The following is a 20205-nucleotide window of genomic DNA, read 5'->3' on the forward strand; positions in this document are numbered from 1 at the left end:
TCTATTGTTCGTTTGATTCTATAATAGTTGTGACACCTGACCGGTTCATGCCTGTTTCGCAGTGCACTTTGGGCAATAGTTTTACAGTTTGACAGACTGCCAATCCCAGTCTGTGAGCTTGGTGCTTTGGTCTGTAGGAACAGCCCATTTTTAAACAGAAAGAAACACCTAGCCCTGTTGTAATTTCGGAGTGCACACCCTGTTGTTCCTCTCAACCGTATTCTGAGTGTTCTTTTAAACATGAACTCTTCAGTGTTGCATAAATGCGGATTTCTTGGGTGTTTTTTGACAACCTCTTTCGAAGATGGATTTGGGGAATAAAACGTTACCTGCAGCTCACGCATTAGTTTAATCTCAGGATTGCCATGGGCATTCATAGACTCATTGTGTTGGCCGTCTGGATTTAAAAACATAGCTCGCGTACAGGTGTTTATTCCGCGAATGACTATCTAGTTCCCCAGCTTTGGTTTGAATACAGTTTTTCGTTCTCTTTTTTTCCTTTTTTTTTGAGTGGGGGCGAATGGTAGTAGCAGGAAACTTCTTTCCCAAAGGATTTCGAGCGACATGGTGGAATTTGAAAAAATCATGTAAGTGACCTTTTTCGACATATATACCCTGAAAAAACTGTCAGTAAATTCAAGTTAGGGCGGTGCTGTAGTCAGTGCGATTAGATTTCATTGACAAGATAGTGCTTATTACTGCGCATTCGATTTACACTTTTGCCTGTTGCTTGTTGAACGGATACTGACCATACCTGGAAGTTTCCGAGCTGAAACTACAGTGTAAAATTCCTTAGTACTGTAAATTGTAATGCTTTTATTTTCTAGTATCGTTGTAATTCTGAACGTTTTGGAAACACTGCCCATCTATAAAAAAAATAAAATAAAAATGACCTTAATTGCATGGGTACAGGTGGTGGGTAGTGATGAAGTGTTTGTTTATCCATTCGCGTTCTCTACATAGTAAAAGGTAAACTTTTACGATGTAAAGCAGACTGTTGGTGCTTAACGTTACTACCTACCCAATATGGTATATTACCTTGTATATTTCATAAACAGGAGCCACGAATGTGAACATATACTCTTAGTCCATTTTGACTGCTTTGTTCGTGAGCTGTACCTATTATTGTGCAGAGCCCATTAATAGTTAAATATAGTTGGTTCCTTTTCAAAGCTTAGTCATTGTGTTAATCTTTTTTTTTTTTTTTGCTCTGCTGGACCTTAGTGTGATGGAGGTGGAATACCCAGAAGGAAATCCCTGTCCTGCTGTGTCCACACCACTTCCTCTCCAGACAGGCTCTCCCACTGTGAATGATGATATCGCCGCGCCAGGCATCCCAGGAGAGGTCACGGTGAACGGAATGGGTGCACCAGCTGGGGAACAGAGCGACGAGGCTGCCCCTCACACCAGCAGCCTTGAGCACGACATCGAGGCCTCCAGCATTAAACTGTGTGGGTACCTGAGCAAGTTAGGGGGCCGCCTGAAGAACTGGAAGTCCCGCTGGTTCACGTACGAAGAAGGGAATTGCCAGCTGTTCTATTACAGGACCTCCCAAGACGTGAACCCCCTGGGTCAAATTGAGCTCCACAACGCCACGTTCGGCTACCCCCTCCAGGCGGACGGGGGCACCTTCCACATCCAGACCCCAGAGCGAACCTACATCCTCAAGGTAACTCCAGAAGTTTGTGTTGGCTTCATTCAGGGGCACAGAAGAGCTCCTGAGGCATCCTGTTCAATTGAGTGGAGAACTACAAAGACAGGTTGTTCATGTCGTTACTGTTGATCTGCATCTGCTTAGTGGAGTTGTTCAGTGTAAGTGTTTAAACAGACAGGGGAAGAACAGAAAACATATCACTCTCATGCTAGTCTATTGATGTTATTTACTCCTAATTTTGGGTCATTTTAATGTCTTACACATATTTAGAGAGAAGGAATTCAAACATTTTCTGAAATTTGGTTTACAGTGTTAGTTGACTGAAGCCATGTGATTAATTTTCCTTGGGGGGGTTAAGCTGTTTTCTGTTGCATGTCAGAACTGTGTCTGATTCATTTCAGTGATGCAACCGATGATTGTAGCCTACATTGTTAGCCAGAATGATTGTTGCTTCATCATGTTATGAGCTGCATCTTTTGTCTTATTTTAGAGGCCTAAACAAACATCTAGCAACAATGTTTTTATTTCTATTGCAAAAATGTCTTTAAAAAGATGAATGTTAAAGAGCAGTCAAATCAGCGATAAAGTTACAGCTTGGATAACGCTTGGTTAATAGAGCCCATTTAGAAATAAAACCAGTAAATACAGTGTCCTGCCAAGACGGCAACACTGTTTTCAGCCGTTATTTTAAAATTCATATATGGTTAGAGATGATTACATTAGAAATACTTCTGGTGTACAATAAAAATACATTTTCTTCATTATAGAATGGGTAAACGAGCAATACAGTATGTGGTTGCCTATGGTTTAAGTGTCATTTTGTTTTTTATAAAGGGCAGATGTAGGGCATAGGGTTGGGGGGGATAAGAGGAAGTTTGTGGTTTTTATTGCAGTGGTCATTGCTGCCGCAGACCACAGCATGCTTAACTTGTTATGTTGTGTGCCAATCGAGTGCTTTTTAACTATTTCTTTACACAGAACCTGGTTATCATGTGCTGTACCGGTACTGCTTTACTAAAGCTGAACTACGTGCCTTGTTAAAAGGAAATTTTTCTTTCGTTCACTTCTTTATGTATTTTATAGATATTTATATCTTATTACAATTCTGGGTACTGTCCTTGTTGGGCCCTATAGTTAGTTCCAGCTGAATGAACTCTGTCAGCTAAATCTCCCCTTATTCTATTTCTGACCCTGAGTAGAACATTGAGAATTGAATTAGTGCGGTTGACACCACAAACATAATTCCTTACTGATAAAAATGCTGAAGGTGTTAAAAAAGTAGACATCGTTTTGGTTAACATGTTACAATATTCAAGTGGCATTGTGACTGTGTACTTGGGTGTATATTATGATGAGCGATGTGTAATACTTGTGTTTGGGTGTTTTTTCTAGGGGCAAGTATTGCCCCATTTTTAGAGTCTGATGGCCGTGGCAATTCCAAAAATGCAGAACCTTGCACTAAACTCATGTTGATCAATGCAGGATATGTGGGCTGAGGTCAGTGTAGTGTGCAAATGGCAGTGAAACAGTGGCACAGTTGTGTCTGAGTGTGTCACAGATTCCCCCGTGCCCCGGGGTCAACAGCTGTGTCTGAGTGAAAGAACGTTTTTATCAGCACAGGCTTGGAAAATATGTAATTCTCCTCTGCGATGCGCAGAAACTTATTTTCTTTGTTGCATGGCTACACAAGCTTTTTGGCTGTTTCAGCACTTAACAGAAACTGCTGAAACAGAGATATGCAACTAGGATCTTGTATTTTACAGGACATGATACTGTACAATGTTTTACGCTGTCCAAAACATGCCTTATGACCATTAAGCATATTACTCTTCATATTTATGATAATCAGTAACATAAAAAAGGACATGTGACTCATAATTGAGCTCTATTCAGCAGTATCCGGTTTCATTCTGACAGTATTTTAGCAGGTCTGGCTTTAGTTAATGAGTATATGGAACAGTGAGGGTCCCCTTACAGGCTATCTTTGTTTTTTTTTTCTTGGACACAAACACAACACAGGTTTTTGCTTCTGAAACCTGTGTAGTCTTGCCTTTTCAAAGAAATTTTAGATTACACACACACACACACTCACACACAAACACACACATACACACACATGCTCTCTCTCTTTCTTTTTCTTTCTTTCTCTTTCTCTCTCACACACACACACGCTCTCTCTCTTTCTCCTTTCTCTCTCTCTCTCTCTCTCTCTCTCTCACGCACTCACTCACTCACACACACACACACACACACAGACAGCCATACAGGCATTGCATATCTCTAAACGTGAAGCACTTTATGTTTCAGGCTGTGAACCACCAGGCCATGATGTACTGGCTGCAGCAGCTGCAGCTGAAGCGATGGCAGAACAGAGAACGCCCGGTGAGTCCAGTGACCGAGTCTGCGCAGACCTGCGCAGGAGGACAGACCCAATGTGCAGGTAAGACAGCCGGGGCTGCAGGGAGATGCCAGGGAATGCTGTGCCAGCTAATGTCATTGCACCCTGTACCACAGAACACAAGGCAGTGCTGATCTGTGTAGCTCCTTTATGCTCAGTCCTGAAAATAAACTTGTCGACTGGTTTCTGTTTTAGAAAGCTATGCAGGCCCAAGGAATACGGTGGTGATAAGAACAGGAATTTTCTCGACTTGTTTGTCGAATGTGTCCTAAATAGTTTGTAACACATATTTCCTCTATTAGCAGGTGAGGTGCTCCAACCAAGAGAAATTAGGCAGCTGCAGGTCACTAGTGTACTCAGGCATTCTTGAGCATCCATCCATCCATTATTCCTACCCGCTTATCCTGGTCATGGTCGCGGGGGGTGCTGGGGCCTATCCCAGCATGCATTGGGCAAGAGGCACCCTGGACAGGCCGCCAGTCTATTGCATGGCGCACAGTCCCAAACTGAACAACTACTATAGTCATTTCAGAAATGCAAAGTCAGGGTCTCTCCGTAAGTCCCCTATGGAGTTTGTATTTACAGAGCAGTGTAAAATGGTCAGCATTATGGCATATTGGTTAGGGAACCGGGCTTGTAACTCGGTTGTAGGTTTGATTTGCAGGTGAGGCATTGCTGTTATATCCTTGAGCAAGGTACTGAATTTAATTGCTTCAGTAAATATCCAGCTGTGTGAATGGATTGTATATAAAACATATAATATAAAAAGGGAATAAGAGAGTTAATGTGTACAGCATGGAACCGTCAGCTATAAATTACACATCAAAGCTACTGTACATGTGCAGGATGGAGGTCGGAAGCTCTTGTGTGTGTGGATGTTGGAATGCCTCAGATCCTGGCACATTTGCGGTTTATCCGTACAGTGTCAACCCATCATGCTGTTATCTTTCATTTAGGAGAGTGCTGGTGCTGGAAATGATTTATTTTACCAAGTTCATCTATGTTTTAAAAGTGAGCATTTGGATTTTCAGCAGTTAAATGAGATCAGTTCCAGAGGTGCTGGTGTGTCTTACAAGTTACACTTCATGTTTACAGCATATATCGTATTTATTTAATCGTATGTAATATTATGTAATCATACTTTTGTAGATAATTGTTAGATTTAGAATGTTCATGTTTTACGTGTCCTTATTGAAATAATGAAATGCGGAATAGGCATCTATTTTCATGAATATTTGTGGTGAAGTGATCAGGAGGAACATTTTAAACCCACGGGATTCATCTGTTTTCCTATAGTCCCGAGTCTGGCCAGGCTGTGGAAACTGCAAGGGCCAACACTACTGTCACCATAGTTACTGGAATCTGTCTTCTTTAATCAGGGGAAGGAAATGGGTGGGGAGATGCCAGGAGATCATTGGGAAAATGGGGAAAAACCCTTTGCTGGACATTAAGGAGAAGTAAAACTATCTTTCCCCTGAGGATGATAAAATGATAATTGCAGTTTGAGTCATAAGGCGGTAAAGCCTGTAAGCAATAGGTGAGTTGTGCAAATATTGAGACAGTAAGTTGTTTCCCTTCCGCTGCTCAGTGCAGTGAATGTTGCCAGTCAGTCACATGCTGTTGGGAGGATACTTGGCTTGCATTAATGCTCTCTACAGACTTACATACTTGACAGCGGAGGAAGAAAAATACTGTATCAATTTTCTGAAAAATAACTTCCTACCAAAAATGTATACCTCCATATTTATTTTACATTTGTACAGGTTTGTTGTGTATCTCTTGATGATATGACATTTTTTTCCAATTGAGAGTTTGTGACAAAGGATTTCATTGTTCTAATTTCAATTGAGCCATAAACTTTGAATTTGAATTTCACCCAGAATGATTGTGCCTTCTAAGCCAGAGATGTGTTAACCATCAACCCAAGTCCTAACCAAAGGACAATCTAATCGGTAGTCTTTTATAAATGGACATGGTTAAACATAAACTCAAAGCATGAAATGAATAGAACCAGTTATTTGACAATAAGATAAACAAACTAAATTCATTTTGGGTGGAATTGCACCAGTTTATGCTGGACTATTTGTATGTCTGGAGTTACATGCTGTATTGCATGCAAAAAAAACAACCTGTTGTATTTTGTTCCCAATTCCTAAAATTGGCTGGTTCCTTTGTTATTTACGTACAATAATACATATGCAATGGGTCTCATACAGTTGCATTTCATGTGGTTCTTGGAGAAATGAGTTGTATAAATATAAAGTAGTCACCATCAGCAGATATGATTGACAAAGGTAACCAAAGGCAGTACAAAAAATACTGCCAGTCAACCTGAGTTAAAGGTAAACCAGTCAGTATAAAATACTGTCTGCAGGTGGAAGGACTTGTATACCCACTAGCCTGTGTGCGTATGTGTGTGCGCGTGATTGCATGTGTGTGGGTGGGAGAGTGCGTGTGTGCGCATGTGTGTTTGTGTCTATATCTGAGATCAGTTCTTGCAGAAGGAATGTGTTGAGTTTCATGCCCAAGGAAACCTGCAGTTGCCTCGAGGAGGGAGGATCACTTCTGATTTGTAGCCACAATAATCTGCCCTGAGTGCAGAGAACGGGACAGATTATACCTCTGAAAGGAAAGTGTCTATAAATGACCACGTGTCAAAAATCTATTTTCTTTATTTCAGTTTAAGATGTTTTTGTTTACAACTAATTTAGGAGAGGACAAGTTTAGTTTGAAGTATAGTTTAGGAATAATTCTTAGCTTAGGATTCTATAGCATGACTTCTTTTCCAAGACATCCATGGGTATTCTAGAATCTAAATTGTTAAACTATTCTCTGTCATAGTGTTTTGTCGGAACATTAGCTGCTAAAGATACTGTGCATAGATGACCTTTATAATGATGGCCCAGAAAGAAAACGTTTGGTATGTCTTGCCTTTAGGGCTAGTCAAACCACATGGTCTGTTTTTCATTCAGCATTCACTGCAAGGCTCTGTGAAAGTCACATAGTTCCCACCTTCAGTACCCTTTACATTATCGTTTATGTAGGAAATGTATGCAGGAATTATGGATAACATGTTTAAGGTAAGATATAGAATAGAATAACTTTATTTTTTTGCAGGAAGAACTTCAGGTATGGATGTTAGGAGGATTGTAAAATCCTGAAATTGATGAGGCTCTCTGACCCTATGATTCAGGGAGTCCAATAGGCATTTCTGCAGCCTATCAGACCAGACCTGGGTCAAATACGTATTTGTTTCGGATTCAAATACTTTTCTGTGCTCTGTTGATCTTGCCTGGTGTAACTGAGCCTGCCAATATGACCAGAAAGCAGGGTTCCAATACAATTGGTTGCAATAAACCAGACAAGATTAGAAAAGTATTTGAATCCAAAACAAAAAGTATTTGACCCAGGCCTGTATCAGACCATTGAGCATGAGAACTTGACGCGTGTTTGGTACTTAATGTGCCTGAAGGATAAATTCTCTGAGCTTGTGCTCTTTTGAGTCAGCCAATATAACTGGCAAAAGGGTACCCTCCTGTTTTAAAGGCTTAATCCTTCTTTTCCTTCCTCTAACTTACATAATTGAAAAACCTGAACTTTTTCAGCCAATTTCAAATGTAACAGTTCCCTGGGGTTTATGGGCTGAAGGAAGGGGAATGAAAGCCCCTGCACGCTGGAGTCATTATCCTTTGAATTATGTGTCACAAGCCGAGCTTTTTCCCTAAATAAACAAATCACTGGGGGAACAGGCTTGTTAGTTTAGCAGCAGGTGTAACTGAAGGCAGAGTGCCTAAAAATACCTCTCCTTCCTCCTGTGATGGGTTTCATTTCATCCCCAACATCCTGCAACTGAGAAAAAAACACTATTATAAAGACCTTGTGTTCCTATTGTAAAAAAGATTTGGCATTGGAGGGCTGGTGTGTGCTGGGGTGGGGTGGGGGTTGTTAGGTAGGAAGTAGCTGTTGAGCTTGTTTGTTACACTGCTGTTCCTCTGCATTGTTCACGCAGTGTGTTCCTGCATGCACCAGTGTAGTCATTTCTCAACTGCATTTCCCTCTGCACTGTAATGGCAAACTACAGTTAACTAACTGTACTACAGGTATTTTGATGCTTGTGGTATCACTGAAATTGCATCCCAAAAAACTTACCAGCCCTGTGTGAAATATGGCTGATTATCAAATTCAGTTTTAATGAAGTAGTGAATTGACAGATTTAAAAGTTATAGATTAAGATACCTTGGTCGTTTTTTTTCCACATGGCATGAAGACTGTAGCCAGGAAGTGCCTTTGCTTTATTTCATTTTGCAGTACTGTGAGAAACATTATCAAATGCTTTGGAGATGGAAAACTGAGCAGCAGATATGACTTCATAATGTAGCCTATTTTGCTGTCGCTGCCTAAATATTTTCCATTAGAGATCTTGATTTGCTCTAAAGAGCAGATCTGAACTCCTTTGAAACTATCTTCTGGAACTGCACTCAGTAGTGATGCGAAGGGTAAATGGTGCAGCCATAGCATAATCATTTATTCTCTATCTTCTTCCTCATTTTGGTTGTTTTCAAGCCAACTTTCACATGGAGAAATGTAAAAATGGGTGATCAGATGACTGGCTGGAAGGGATCAGGGGTCAGGTGTACCTACTGAAATTAAATTCAAATGTCGACAGGTGCACCTGCATTATGGAAAAAAGCGCTCGAAAACCATGTGACTGAGATAAGAACTGAATAGTGATGTTATTGCTCCAGGGGTTGCAGTCTTTGAGCCACTGCAGTTAGTCAGAGATTCCTGGGAGAGGAGGCTCTCCAGGGGCATGCCTGGTGATTTAAAGAGGAAGGGGTGGGGCGCCGTTTGTCATGAAGAGGCATGTTCAAGGGGTTGCCTGGGCAGATTTACCCATGACTCCTCTGATGTACGGAGAAAAGACATGTAGTCCATCAAGTCCAGGAGCAGAAAGTGAAACTATCTACCTCTAACCGGTTTGTGTTGTTATGGCCTGACAACATTCAAATTTGGTCTTTTTATATAAGCACAGAGAACGCAAATATAGAAAAGAATCATTTCTTTTATGTGTGCAAACATTTCATTTTTTAACTGAAAGTTCTCTCACTATACTGACTATATATTATGAAGGAATTTTCAAAGGAACTTCTGGCTGTTCACTGAAAAAGTACTGAATCATTACCTCTCTGACCTGTTGTCATTTAATATCTAACTGGAGTTTGAAATAAACAGGTTCTCTAGAGAGTTCAGTTTGGGTCAAACCAACCAAATATCTTGTGAGAGTCTGATTCTGAAATGCCTTGACCATCCATTAAAATTCTGCCCCCAGGGTTACATTTAGTCTTTTTCTAATAGCTTTAGGTGCCCTTGAATGACCTGACTGCGTGCAAACGGGTGCCCATTGTGAACAGTGTCTCGTGGGGCAGGGAAATAGGAACTTGTAAGAGTGTGTCACGATATATTCGTCCTTCCTACCAGTGCACACAGAAAGTAACGCACGCACGCACCTACACACACACGCATGCACGTACACACACATATTCATCAGAGCAGGCCTTCACTCCTGTAGGGTCTGCAGGATTTCATTCTTACTTGGAACTTAACTACGTAATCAGATGCTTTATTGGTAAAATTAAGTCAACTAACTTGGTTTCTTTGGTCTAACACGGTTACTTAAAGCAGAGGATTGCCAAAAACTAGATTTTGTGGTCATCTGGGACCAAGTTTAGGGATTTCTGTTTCAGAGGAACTTGCCATTAAGATCTGGCCCAGAGTGAATGAGACTTGGGAGTATGTCGGCTACACGCATATGCTCAGTGCGGTCTGAGTTTCAGGCACGTTTTGGCCCATCACAGCCATACAATGTGAGGAAACCAAGCACGGTCACCAGCGTATTGTTACGCCGCGGCGCGACAGCTTCACTATGTTATTTTTAATGGGCTGCATTATTTTTGTCGCGTATGTCAGGAAGTAGCCTGTGTGTATTGTGTTGGGGTTGACAGCTGTTGCAGGTCCACCATTCATTCCATGGCTCTTTTGTTGTTGTTTTTTCATCTCAGATAATGAAGAAGACTTCCTGCCGGTAGTGAAGACCCCCACAGGCGTGGTGGGAGAGGAGGCTGCCTGTCTGCCTGCTCCGCAGCGTTGCAACCTGAGCAACGTCTCCTTCAAGCATCCCCTGACCGAGATTCAGTGAGTACTGTTAACACTCTTTTATTCATTTATTCATACACTGAGCCCCTGCTGTGGCGTATCACATTTGGTACAACGATATTCTCATTTTATGGTTATAAGGAGCGCACGAGACTCTGGGGTAGAAATGTGTGAATGTGAGCGTTTTTAATGAAGAGTCTGTAGCTCCCTTGTGAAATGATTTCTGAGAAAGCAGTCGGCACGAGGTTTAGTGACATTTGTGCTTTACATAGTTACAGCACTTTCAGTTTCAGCAGTATTAATAAACTTCATGCCAGCCAAGATTTGAATGCTCATGGCAGTGAAGTCATGTGACATTCCAGCAGTGATTACCTGTATATAAAACAGAAATGATATGTATAGGTGCATTATAAATAAAGCCTCTGTTTTTCAGTGTTATATGCATATATATAGTCAAGGGAATAGGGTACTGGTTCTGTTAATGAGGGTTAGGACAGCAGCTTGCTTGTGGTAATACTCTTGAGAAAAATCTGTAGCTGGAGAAGTGAATCTTGTCTAATGTGGTGAGGGGGGAAATTGTCCGACTGAAAAAAAAGGAAGCTCGCAGTTCAGGTATTGTTTCAAAACTGCATTATGATGAAGTGAAATAAAGATTGCCAAACTGGAGCTTTCCGTTGGGCAAAATGCTAACTGGCAGACTGAGTATATCCCTGCCCTGCAGGCTCTGAGTGGGAGGAGTTTGAAGAGTGTGATGCAGCTGGGGGGGGGCGTATGAGCTCATCCTCTGTGTCTCTGGCAGGAACTCTGTGCACAGCCTGCGTCTGAACCGCCTGTCTCAGGAGCTGACCCGGAGCAATTCCCTTTGCAAGGAGCAGCAGGAGACCTCCGCCTCGGAGACCTCCACCAAGAGGAGCCAGGACACTCCCGGTACGTCCCCCCTACACCAACGCTCTACTACAGACATACTCCTGTCACGGTCTTGTGTACTTTGAGACATGCAAAGCAACAATGTTACAGACGCTGCTTGCTAGCGCACACTCGTGAAGACGCACAGTCCAATGCAGATCGTCTGTTTACGGTGGTTTGGTGGTCACACTTATACAGTCTTGCAGAGGTCTTGTGTGTGCTTACAGTACAGTGGGTGTGTCAGAGTGTGTGTATTTTTGAATGTGTGTGTGTGTGCGTGCATGTGTGTAAGTTTGTGTACAGAGAGAGGGGAAAGGATGTTATGTCATGAACACATTAACAGAGAGCAGGAAAGCCTACTGAGTCAGACAGGGCTGTCTAACTGTGTCCCTCTCTCTGAGACAGACAGGACTCTGTAACTGTGTCCCTCTCCCTGAGACAGACAGGGCTCTCTCTCTAACTGTGTCCCTCTCCCTGAGACAGACAGGACTGTCTAACTGTGTCCCTCTCCCTGAGACAGACAGGACTCTGTAACTGTGTCCCTCTCCCTGAGACAGACAGGGCTCTCTCTCTAACTGTGTCCCTCTCCCTGAGACAGACAGGACTGTCTAACTGTGTCCCTCTCCCTGAGACAGACAGGACTCTCTAACTGTGTCCCTCTCCCTGAGACAGACAGGACTGTCTAACTGTGTCCCTCTCCCTGAGACAGACAGGACTCTCTAACTGTGTCCCTCTCCCTGAGACAGACAGGGCTCTCTCTCTAACTGTGTCCCTCTCCCTGAGACAGACAGGACTGTCTAACTGTGTCCCTCTCCCTGAGACAGACAGGACTCTCTAACTGTGTCCCTCTCCCTGAGACAGACAGGACTCTCTAACTGTGTCCCTCTCCCTGAGACAGACAGGACTGTCTAACTGTGTCCCTCTCCCTGAGACAGACAGGTCTCTCTGTCTAACTGTGTCCCTCTCCCTGAGACAGACAGGACTGTCTAACTGTGTCCCTCTCCCTGAGACAGACAGGGCTGTCTAACTGTGTCCCTCTCCCTGAGACAGACAGGGCTGTCTAACTGTGTCCCTCTCCCTGAGACAGACAGGACTCTGTAACTGTGTCCCTCTCCCTGAGACAGACAGGGCTCTCTCTCTAACTGTGTCCCTCTCCCTGAGACAGACAGGGCTGTCTAACTGTGTCCCTCTCCCTGAGACAGACAGGGCTCTCTAACTGTGTCCTTCTCTGTAGCTTCCACCTTGCCTGAGGTGGCCATACTGCTGACTGACTCCAGGAGAAAGGCGCAGTCGCTGTCCCCGAATTTACGCTGCAGGAAGAAGAAGACCACCAGCTCGGCAACCATGCCTGCAGACTGGAGGCAGATTGGCACAGACCGGATCTCCCGTCTCCAGCATGAGGTCTTCTCTCTGACCGAGGAGGTCAAGTCTCAGAAGGTAAGAGCCTCTGTAGCTCTGCCTGTTCTGTCAATTTGAGTTACAGTCAAACTGAAGAAAAACATAAATCTACCAATCAACCTGGGCACAGGGCCAGAAGAAGCAACCCTCAAATGACGACTGGAGGGAAATGAGTACTCCAGTGTTGCAATATGTAAAATGAGTATTGGTTAACTCAGCCTTCTACGTGCAATGCTGGGTGGGGAAAATCCCCTCAACTTAAGCTGGTTTGAAGGGGAAATTTTGCACTTTACCCCAGCACCAGATGTTAGGATACAATGAAATAGTATAAGTTCTGAGCTCATAAAAAAAAATTAATTGAAAAATACTTCCTCGTGAGCCAGGTAAAATGAGATATTTCCTGATAACCCAGTCTGTGATGTCACTTCCTGCCAGGAGCTGGTGTGGCTGCTGCACAAGGCCCTGGAGGCGGCGCAGCAGGAGAAGCGCACTTGCACGCAGTTCCTGTCGGCCGAGGGCGAGCAGGAGCGCCTGGAGCTGCTCCGCCACCGGGAGCGCCACGTGGCCGACCTGGGCTCCCAGCTGGAGGCCCTGCGTGGCCACAAGGAGGCGCTGCAGCACAGCCTGGCGCAGAAGGACGCCCACATCACCGAGCTGCAGGAGCACGTGGTGCTGATGATGGAGAGGAACCACGCCAAGCAGGAGGTCATCCTCAAGCTGTCCGAGCAGGTGGGCGCCCAGCCCGCCCCCGTGGACGCCGAGACGCGCCGGCAACAGCAGGAAGAGGTCGAGAACCTCAAGGTGAGACGGCTGTACTTCTGGGACGCGCCCCCACACAGTTCAACCGGCTAACAGCGCATGCTAACAACCTGGAAGCCTGCCGTTCATCTCATGACAGAGGTGCCTAACAGTCACACTCACGCTTATGGTTGACTCACCTGTGGTAGCCGCGGTAATTGCATAACTGCAGCGAGACGGCAGGCTTTGCGAGAGTGAGTGTTGATGGTGGGAGTGCGAAAGGCCTCACCGCTACACCACTTCGTGACTAAAGCGCTCAAATCGCTCGCCTGAGCCCGCAGCTGTGGTGAGTCACGGGGGGTGTCAAAACCCACTCGGCTGGAGACCCTGAGGCGTTAACTGGCAAGTCCCTCTAGAGCAGCGGTTTGTTCTTAAGCAGGCCTGTGTTTGCAAGCAGCAATCTGCTTGCTGTGAAACGGCCAGGCCCACCAGCTCCCCGGGGACAGTTTGAGCCTTGCTGTCGGAAGGATCGTGCTGTCCTTCGCAGTACTGGGAGGGTCTCACACAGCTGGGCGGGACCGATGTGAAGGCTGTCACTGGCATGGCGAGTCAAACAGTGGGACGACAGAAGGAAGAGTTCATCGTGACTCATAGAGTGCTCATCCAGAATGTCTCCCTCTCTACCTCTGTCTCCCTTCATCCCTCACCCGCAGGACGACATTGAGGCCTACAAGATCCAGAACAAGTTCCTGAACTCGGAGATCTACCAGCTGACACAGCTGTGGAGGAACAGCTCGGAGCAGGGCAAGAGCCTGATGGTGAAGGTGGGTCAGCCTAGGCCCCCCGGTCTAACCGGTCTACTGTAAACTGGGCCAGTGTGGCAGTCATACACCTGCCCTCTCTCTACCACACGTCCGTCAGCAGTGCCCTCAATAGCAGGGGATTGTGGGTAGCAAGGCAGCCATTTGGAACTTCAGCTCCAGGTTCATTTGCCTTGAATAGTATGACCGTAACTGCAGTGAGACCTATCGCTAGACCAGTTACCAGTGGGCCGTTGTACACTGTGACTGTTAATGATGTCAGTGACAGGTAACCATGTCTATGACCACAAATAAAACACTGTGAGACCAAACGCTCAAACCGCTCACCTGACCCCTACACCTCAGCCACACTACAGCTTATGAACTGAAACAAAGTCCATTGTTATCACGCTGACTGCCGGTACAGCTCCACTGCTCTCTGCATGAACATTTTCATAACAGAGCTAACACGGCGTTACGCTACTTAACTGAACTTATTACTTAAGCACTGAAATGATCTTAAACTCAAAATATCCTGTTTTAAAACCTGTGCTCCAGAAGAAACCTAGAGGAAAATTAACAAATTCAAAATATTTCAGTAATTAAGTGATTAAGTTTTCTTAACTTGAAAAAGCAGGTGGGAAATGAAAGGCGACTGTTAATAATTTATGTGCAGGTCTGCTGTGTTCCAGTTCATTAATGAATATGACATATGCTCTCTGTGTGTCTGTGTGCTGTTGGCAGTGCGCCTACCTGGAGGCCAAGAACTGTCAGGTGGAGAGCAGGTACCTGGGTGTCCTGCGCAAGCTGCAGGAGAATAAGGGCCTGGACAGCACCCAGCAGGAGGCGGTCAAGAGGCTGATCGTGGACGCGCTGCAGGGGGACGTGACCGACAGCCTAAAACTCAACCCTGTGAAGTAAGGGAACGTTTTTTTCCGAAGGCCTGGCGCCCTACACACGGTTTAACTGGAACCTCCCCTGCTGTGTGTCTCACAGTCATGTCGTAACAGCTAAGGAAACGGAAGCAACCATGGGTCTTCTGCCAGCAGTGGCTAATAAGTCATCACAGAGTACTCACCCATAACTATGGCTCTGCCCATAAGCAATAATTCATCTTGAGTGACAGAAAGAGGTCAATGCCACATTTTGGGTTACTGGCAAGTGGATAGTGAAATACATTACTGAAAGTGTTGAATTATGGTAACAGACAATGAAATTTATTTTGGGGCTTGAAGAAGATGAAGACCAAAAGCAAATAAATGGATGACTATTGTACTGCAGGAGAATAATTTTCTGAGGATGGCAAGGGAAGGGGGAAAGATTATTTAACTCCAATGTTTTCTGCTGTTTCCCTCCTCCGCCAGGGAATATGACGAGTACGGCTTCAAAGTAATCGCCGACTACGAGGTGGAGGACATGAAGCTGCTGGCCAAGATCCAGGCGCTGGAGATCCGCTCCAACAACCTGCTGCAGCAGGAGGCGGCGGACAGGCCGCTGCTGGGCCGCTGGGCACAGTACATGAGCGGGCGGCCCCCGGGCGAGCTGGCCGCCTCGCCGGAGCTAAAGGCCCTGCTGCGGGCCGGCATGCCGCGGGAGTACCGCCGCCAGGTGTGGCGCTGGCTGGTGCAGGTGCGCACCCTCTCGCTCCGGGAGCGCTACCCGCAGCGGTACCAGGAGCTGTGCGACAAGAGCCAGGCCTCCCAGCACCCGGCCTACCGGCAGATCCAGCTGGACCTCCACCGCACCCTCACCAGCAACCAGCACTTCTCCTCGCCCTCCAACCCTGCCGTGCAGCAGCTCCACCGCATCCTGCTGGCCTTCTCCTGGCAGAACCCCACCATCGGGTACTGCCAGGGCCTCAACAGGTAAAATGCATCCGCCATTACTATAGCCAGGGCCTAAACAAGCACATCTATCATTACTACAGCCAGGGCCTAAGCAAGTACATCTACCATTATTGCAGCCAGGGCCTAATTAAGCACATTTACCATTACTATAGCCAGGGCCTAAACAAGCACATCTGCTATTACTACAGCCAGGGCCTAAACAAGCACATCTACCATTACTATAGCCAGGGCCTAAGCAAGTACATCTACCATTACTGCAGCCAGGGCCTAAACATCTACCATTACTATAGCCAGGGCCTGAACACATCTACCATTACTACAGCCAGGGCCTAAACAAGCACATCTATCATTACTACAGCCAGGGCCTAAGCAAGTACATCTACCATTACTGCAGCCAGGGCCTAAACATCTACCATTACTATAGCCAGGGCCTGAACACATCTACCATTACTATAGCCATGGCCTAAACAAGCACATCTACCATTACTATAGCCAGGGTCTAATTAAGCACATCTACCATTACTATAGCCAGGGCCTAATTAAGCACATCTACCATTACTATAGCCAGGGCCTGAACACATCTACCATTACTATAGCCAGGGCCTAAAGAAGTACATTTACTATTACTATAACCAGGGTCTAAATAAGCACATCTACCATTACTATAGCCAGGGTCTAAGCAAGCACATCTACCACTACTACAGCTAGGAGCTTAACAAGTACATCTACCATTACAAATGTGAAGAGTGTGAATAGGTCCAATATATCTGCCTTACCGCTGCTTGGATCTGAAAACCAACTATAGACAGTGATACAACTTCCAACGTACACAATAATGAGTAGTAATTAGTAATAAAAACGGTCTTTCATAACAAGTAGTACAGTAGGATAATTAACGACGCCAGCATGGCCTTAACTATGAAGAATATCGCATGGGGTACATGACCAATTAGATTGTACGGTCCAGTAAATCCCCCCACCCCCCCCTCCCCCAACGCACCATTACCAGCAGTGCATTGTGGGCTTATGACGGCTGTGACTCAGCAGTGTAATTCACACAGGCTGGCTGCCATCGCTCTCCTGGTGCTGCAGAGTGAGGAGGATGCCTTCTGGTGCCTGGTGGCTGTGGTGGAGACCATCATGCCCCAGGACTACTACAGCAAGAACCTCATCGCCTCTCAGGTGGGTGATACTGAGCATGCTCACAACTCTGCAGCTGAAAAGCTTCATAAATGCTAAGTGCTGGATGGGTTTCAAGGGTTACGTTCAGACTGCAGAGAGCATAACCCAACTTCAATTTGTGTGTCCACACATTATTTGCATGTAAGTTGCATGGTAATGTAATAGATTTATTTCCACTTGCAGATGTGGCACAAATTGGAACTGAAAAGATGGAACTAAATGTGGTTTTTGCTAAACGCACTTCTAGAAACATCCAGACCGTTTCAAATATTAGGGAACTGGGCACATTTTGGCTGCCATCTGAACATAGCAATCATTTAGCAGATACACTGCTAAAGTAGCACAGAGTAGAATTATCTGTAATTTGTAGTGACAGTTGACCTTTCGGCTTTTCATTGTGGCAACAATGCCACTTGACAAAATAACAAAATAAAGTGCACAAGTGCATTCATTCATTAACTGCGGAAACGCTAAGCCACACGTGCACCCTGGGTACAGACGGTACTGAACGCGTCGGCCCCCTGTCCCCCTCAACCCCACAGGTGGACCAGAGGGTTCTGAAGGACTTCATGGTGGAGAAGATGCCCAGGTTGATGGCCCACTTTGAGGAGCACAACATAGATGTGTCCCTCATCACCTTCAACTGGTTCCTGGTGGTGTTCGTGGAGTGCCTGGCCAGTGACATCCTTCTGCGTGTGTGGGACGCCTTCCTGTACGAGGGCACCAAGGTAGGGGCCACAGAGGGGCACTGCTTCCCTGTCTGAGGGTTGTGCGTGTGCGGTGGGTACTCATGACCCAGAGGAACTCTGTAGTCAGCTTCCCAGCCTTTGTCAAGACTGTGGTTCCAAATCATTGCACTAATGCCCTGTGCTTACAATGTTACCACAGAATTTACTTCATTTCATTAGAGAAGCAGCACTGTCCAGCCTACCCATTACTGATCTGTGAATTTAACCATCTGCCCCAATGAAGAAACCAGGGAAGACAGAAAATCCTCTTCTCCTGTGTCCATTCAGTTATTTTGTATGTCAGTTCAAGCAGTGTGCCAGAGGACATGAACATGCACCACATCAGCATGAATAAGTCTGAATAAATGGTTTTCCAGGTAATATTTCGCTACGCCCTGGCACTCTTCAAGTACAAAGAGGAGGACATCTTGAAGATCCGTGACAACGTAGAGATCTACCAGTACCTGAGGTTCTTCACCAAAACCATCTCAGACAGCAGGTAAAGGGGTGTACATGGCGTGCACGTGACTCGCAATCAGTCACACAGACCCTAAGAGCGGAACTACCTTGTGGTAATAGTGGCGGCTTAGAAGTTAAATGACTTTTACGAGCTACACAAGGTCACAGAAGGTAGAAAATGTATTCTGTCACCTTAAATATTTATACAATTAAAAATTGTACTGTCATGCATGACCTGAACTATAAATGTATTCTGCACCTTGAGATTTTTTTCCCTCACTTAGAAATGTTGCTCTTCTTGACTTAACTGTACTGCTGCAAGTTCCTGGCAACAGTCTCTGAGCAGCTATTTTTGCATTAGACAGATACGGTCATAAATAATTCAGTACAGCAGCAGTAGAGGACTGTGCTGAACACATGCGGGGAGATGCAAGCACCAGCGAAGTGCATTGTAGACAGCATTAGCATAGTCTAAAAATCCACATCACAGAGACGGCCGAACAAGATGTGACACATGATTTAGTACTACGGCTCTACTCTGTAGAATTTGGGGTTGACTTCCCATTTTGGTTAGCCTCCTCCAGTGTGTGGCTGACCCAAATTCTGAGCCCTCGTTAAACTTGAAGACCCACTAATGAGTCGCCACCTGAAACGCTGTGAGGGAACTGGGGAAAGCGCCTGTGTGCTAAAAACCAGGCTGTTGCCGAGGCGGAAGACGTATCCCGGGAGCAGGCTGGTTACCCCGCGCTCTCTCCCCGCTCCGCAGGAAGCTGACGAACATCGCCTTTAACGAGATGAACCCCTTCCCCATGAAGCAGCTGCGCGCCCGCCGCGCCCTGCACCTGGAACGGCTGCAGGCCGAGCTCAGCGAGCTGCAGAGGATCCAGGAGGAGTTCGTCGCCGAGAGCGCCGAGCGCAAGGACAAAGACCTGGACGAGGACGAGGACGCGTGACCTCGGCCCGAGTCCGGAGAGTTCCATTATCAGCGGGTGGGCGGTGGGGAGAGAGACCGGGGTCGAGAAGGGTTATCACCACTGCAGGCCAGTGGAGCAAGGCCAAACTATTCACCTGCCTATCAGCTTAAAAATGACAAAGAATGGAAGTTAATATTTAACCATTTATTCTGAAGGAATCCTTTTGTATAATTTATAGCACTTCACATTACATGATCATTGTTGTAAATGCAGTTTTTGGACTGGAAAGTCTGGTGGATGTCTAAAGGAGGTGGTCTTCGTGATTGGTCACTAGAGGGCAGTGTAACAATAAACTTGCCCAAGAGAGGGACAGTGCAATCTGGGCCATCCAAGGTCTCGTCTGGCCAAAAGAGCTGTGATAAAGTAAATCCATTGCAAATTATGGTATTCAACACTGAGCCCAACTACAGTAGCATGCACACAGTGGAAACTTATCTGCTTTTACCAGCCTCATCCTACTGTGTAAACAGCATCTCCTACAGTAGGAAATTACTTACTGCAAGCACTCGTACTGGTACCACAGGAAAGGTAAAGAGCAATAGGTAGGAAGGTAGTGACAATAGAGTGGATGACATCATGCATGTCATTAAAATCCCTTTCCACAGTGTAATTATGGAAAGGCAGAATGTCACATCTCATTTTGAGGTGAATTATTTTTTTATGGCATTATTTGAGCATACTGGGGATATGGTTCTCTACATTTGTTTGTATTGCTATACAAATATTCACAGCAAGTTAGTAAAGTTTTATTTTTCACTGTATATTCCAGCTGAAATATACAAGCACTGTAAGTTACCTGAAGAAATTTGAATACATTCAAAAGCATTTTGTTATCTGTACATAAATGTATATTTCCTTATGGTTTTCTAATGCAGGCAGCATTGTTTTTCTTATTAAATTAATGTTTGTTCACCATAAGCCTGTCTAAATACTTTTTACCCTTTATTTAAAGGAGTTTACTGTTTGTA

The 20205-nt window shown here is 45.2% G+C and overlaps 1 protein-coding gene across 1 annotated transcript; it reads left to right on the forward strand.

Annotated features, from left to right (window-relative positions):
* The first annotated feature begins 49 nt into the window (after nt 1–49).
* Nucleotides 50–20155, forward strand: tbc1d2 (TBC1 domain family, member 2). Its single transcript, XM_064343535.1, has 14 exons — nt 50–587; nt 1225–1669; nt 3962–4094; nt 10112–10244; nt 11005–11132; nt 12346–12548; nt 12945–13310; nt 13961–14071; nt 14792–14964; nt 15412–15912; nt 16956–17076; nt 17619–17804; nt 18182–18303; nt 19030–20155. Exons 1-14 carry the CDS (start codon nt 565–567, stop codon nt 19214–19216), a joined length of 2832 nt encoding a protein of 943 aa, XP_064199605.1. The 5' UTR covers nt 50–564; the 3' UTR covers nt 19217–20155.
* Nucleotides 20156–20205: the final 50 nt, after the last annotated feature.

The sequence above is a fragment of the Anguilla rostrata genome, chromosome 7, assembly GCF_018555375.3.
Source record: "Anguilla rostrata isolate EN2019 chromosome 7, ASM1855537v3, whole genome shotgun sequence".
NCBI classification, from domain to species: domain Eukaryota; kingdom Metazoa; phylum Chordata; class Actinopteri; order Anguilliformes; family Anguillidae; genus Anguilla; species Anguilla rostrata.

Excerpts from the sequence above, each read along its gene's own strand:
- tbc1d2 (XM_064343535.1), top strand. The coding sequence starts at position 565 with ATGGTGGAATTTGAAAAAATCAT. Across the intron at positions 11,133-12,345 it reads GAGGAGCCAGGACACTCCCG|CTTCCACCTTGCCTGAGGTG; the intron begins GTACGTCCCCCC and ends CCTTCTCTGTAG. Across the intron at positions 14,072-14,791 it reads GCAAGAGCCTGATGGTGAAG|TGCGCCTACCTGGAGGCCAA; the intron begins GTGGGTCAGCCT and ends TGCTGTTGGCAG.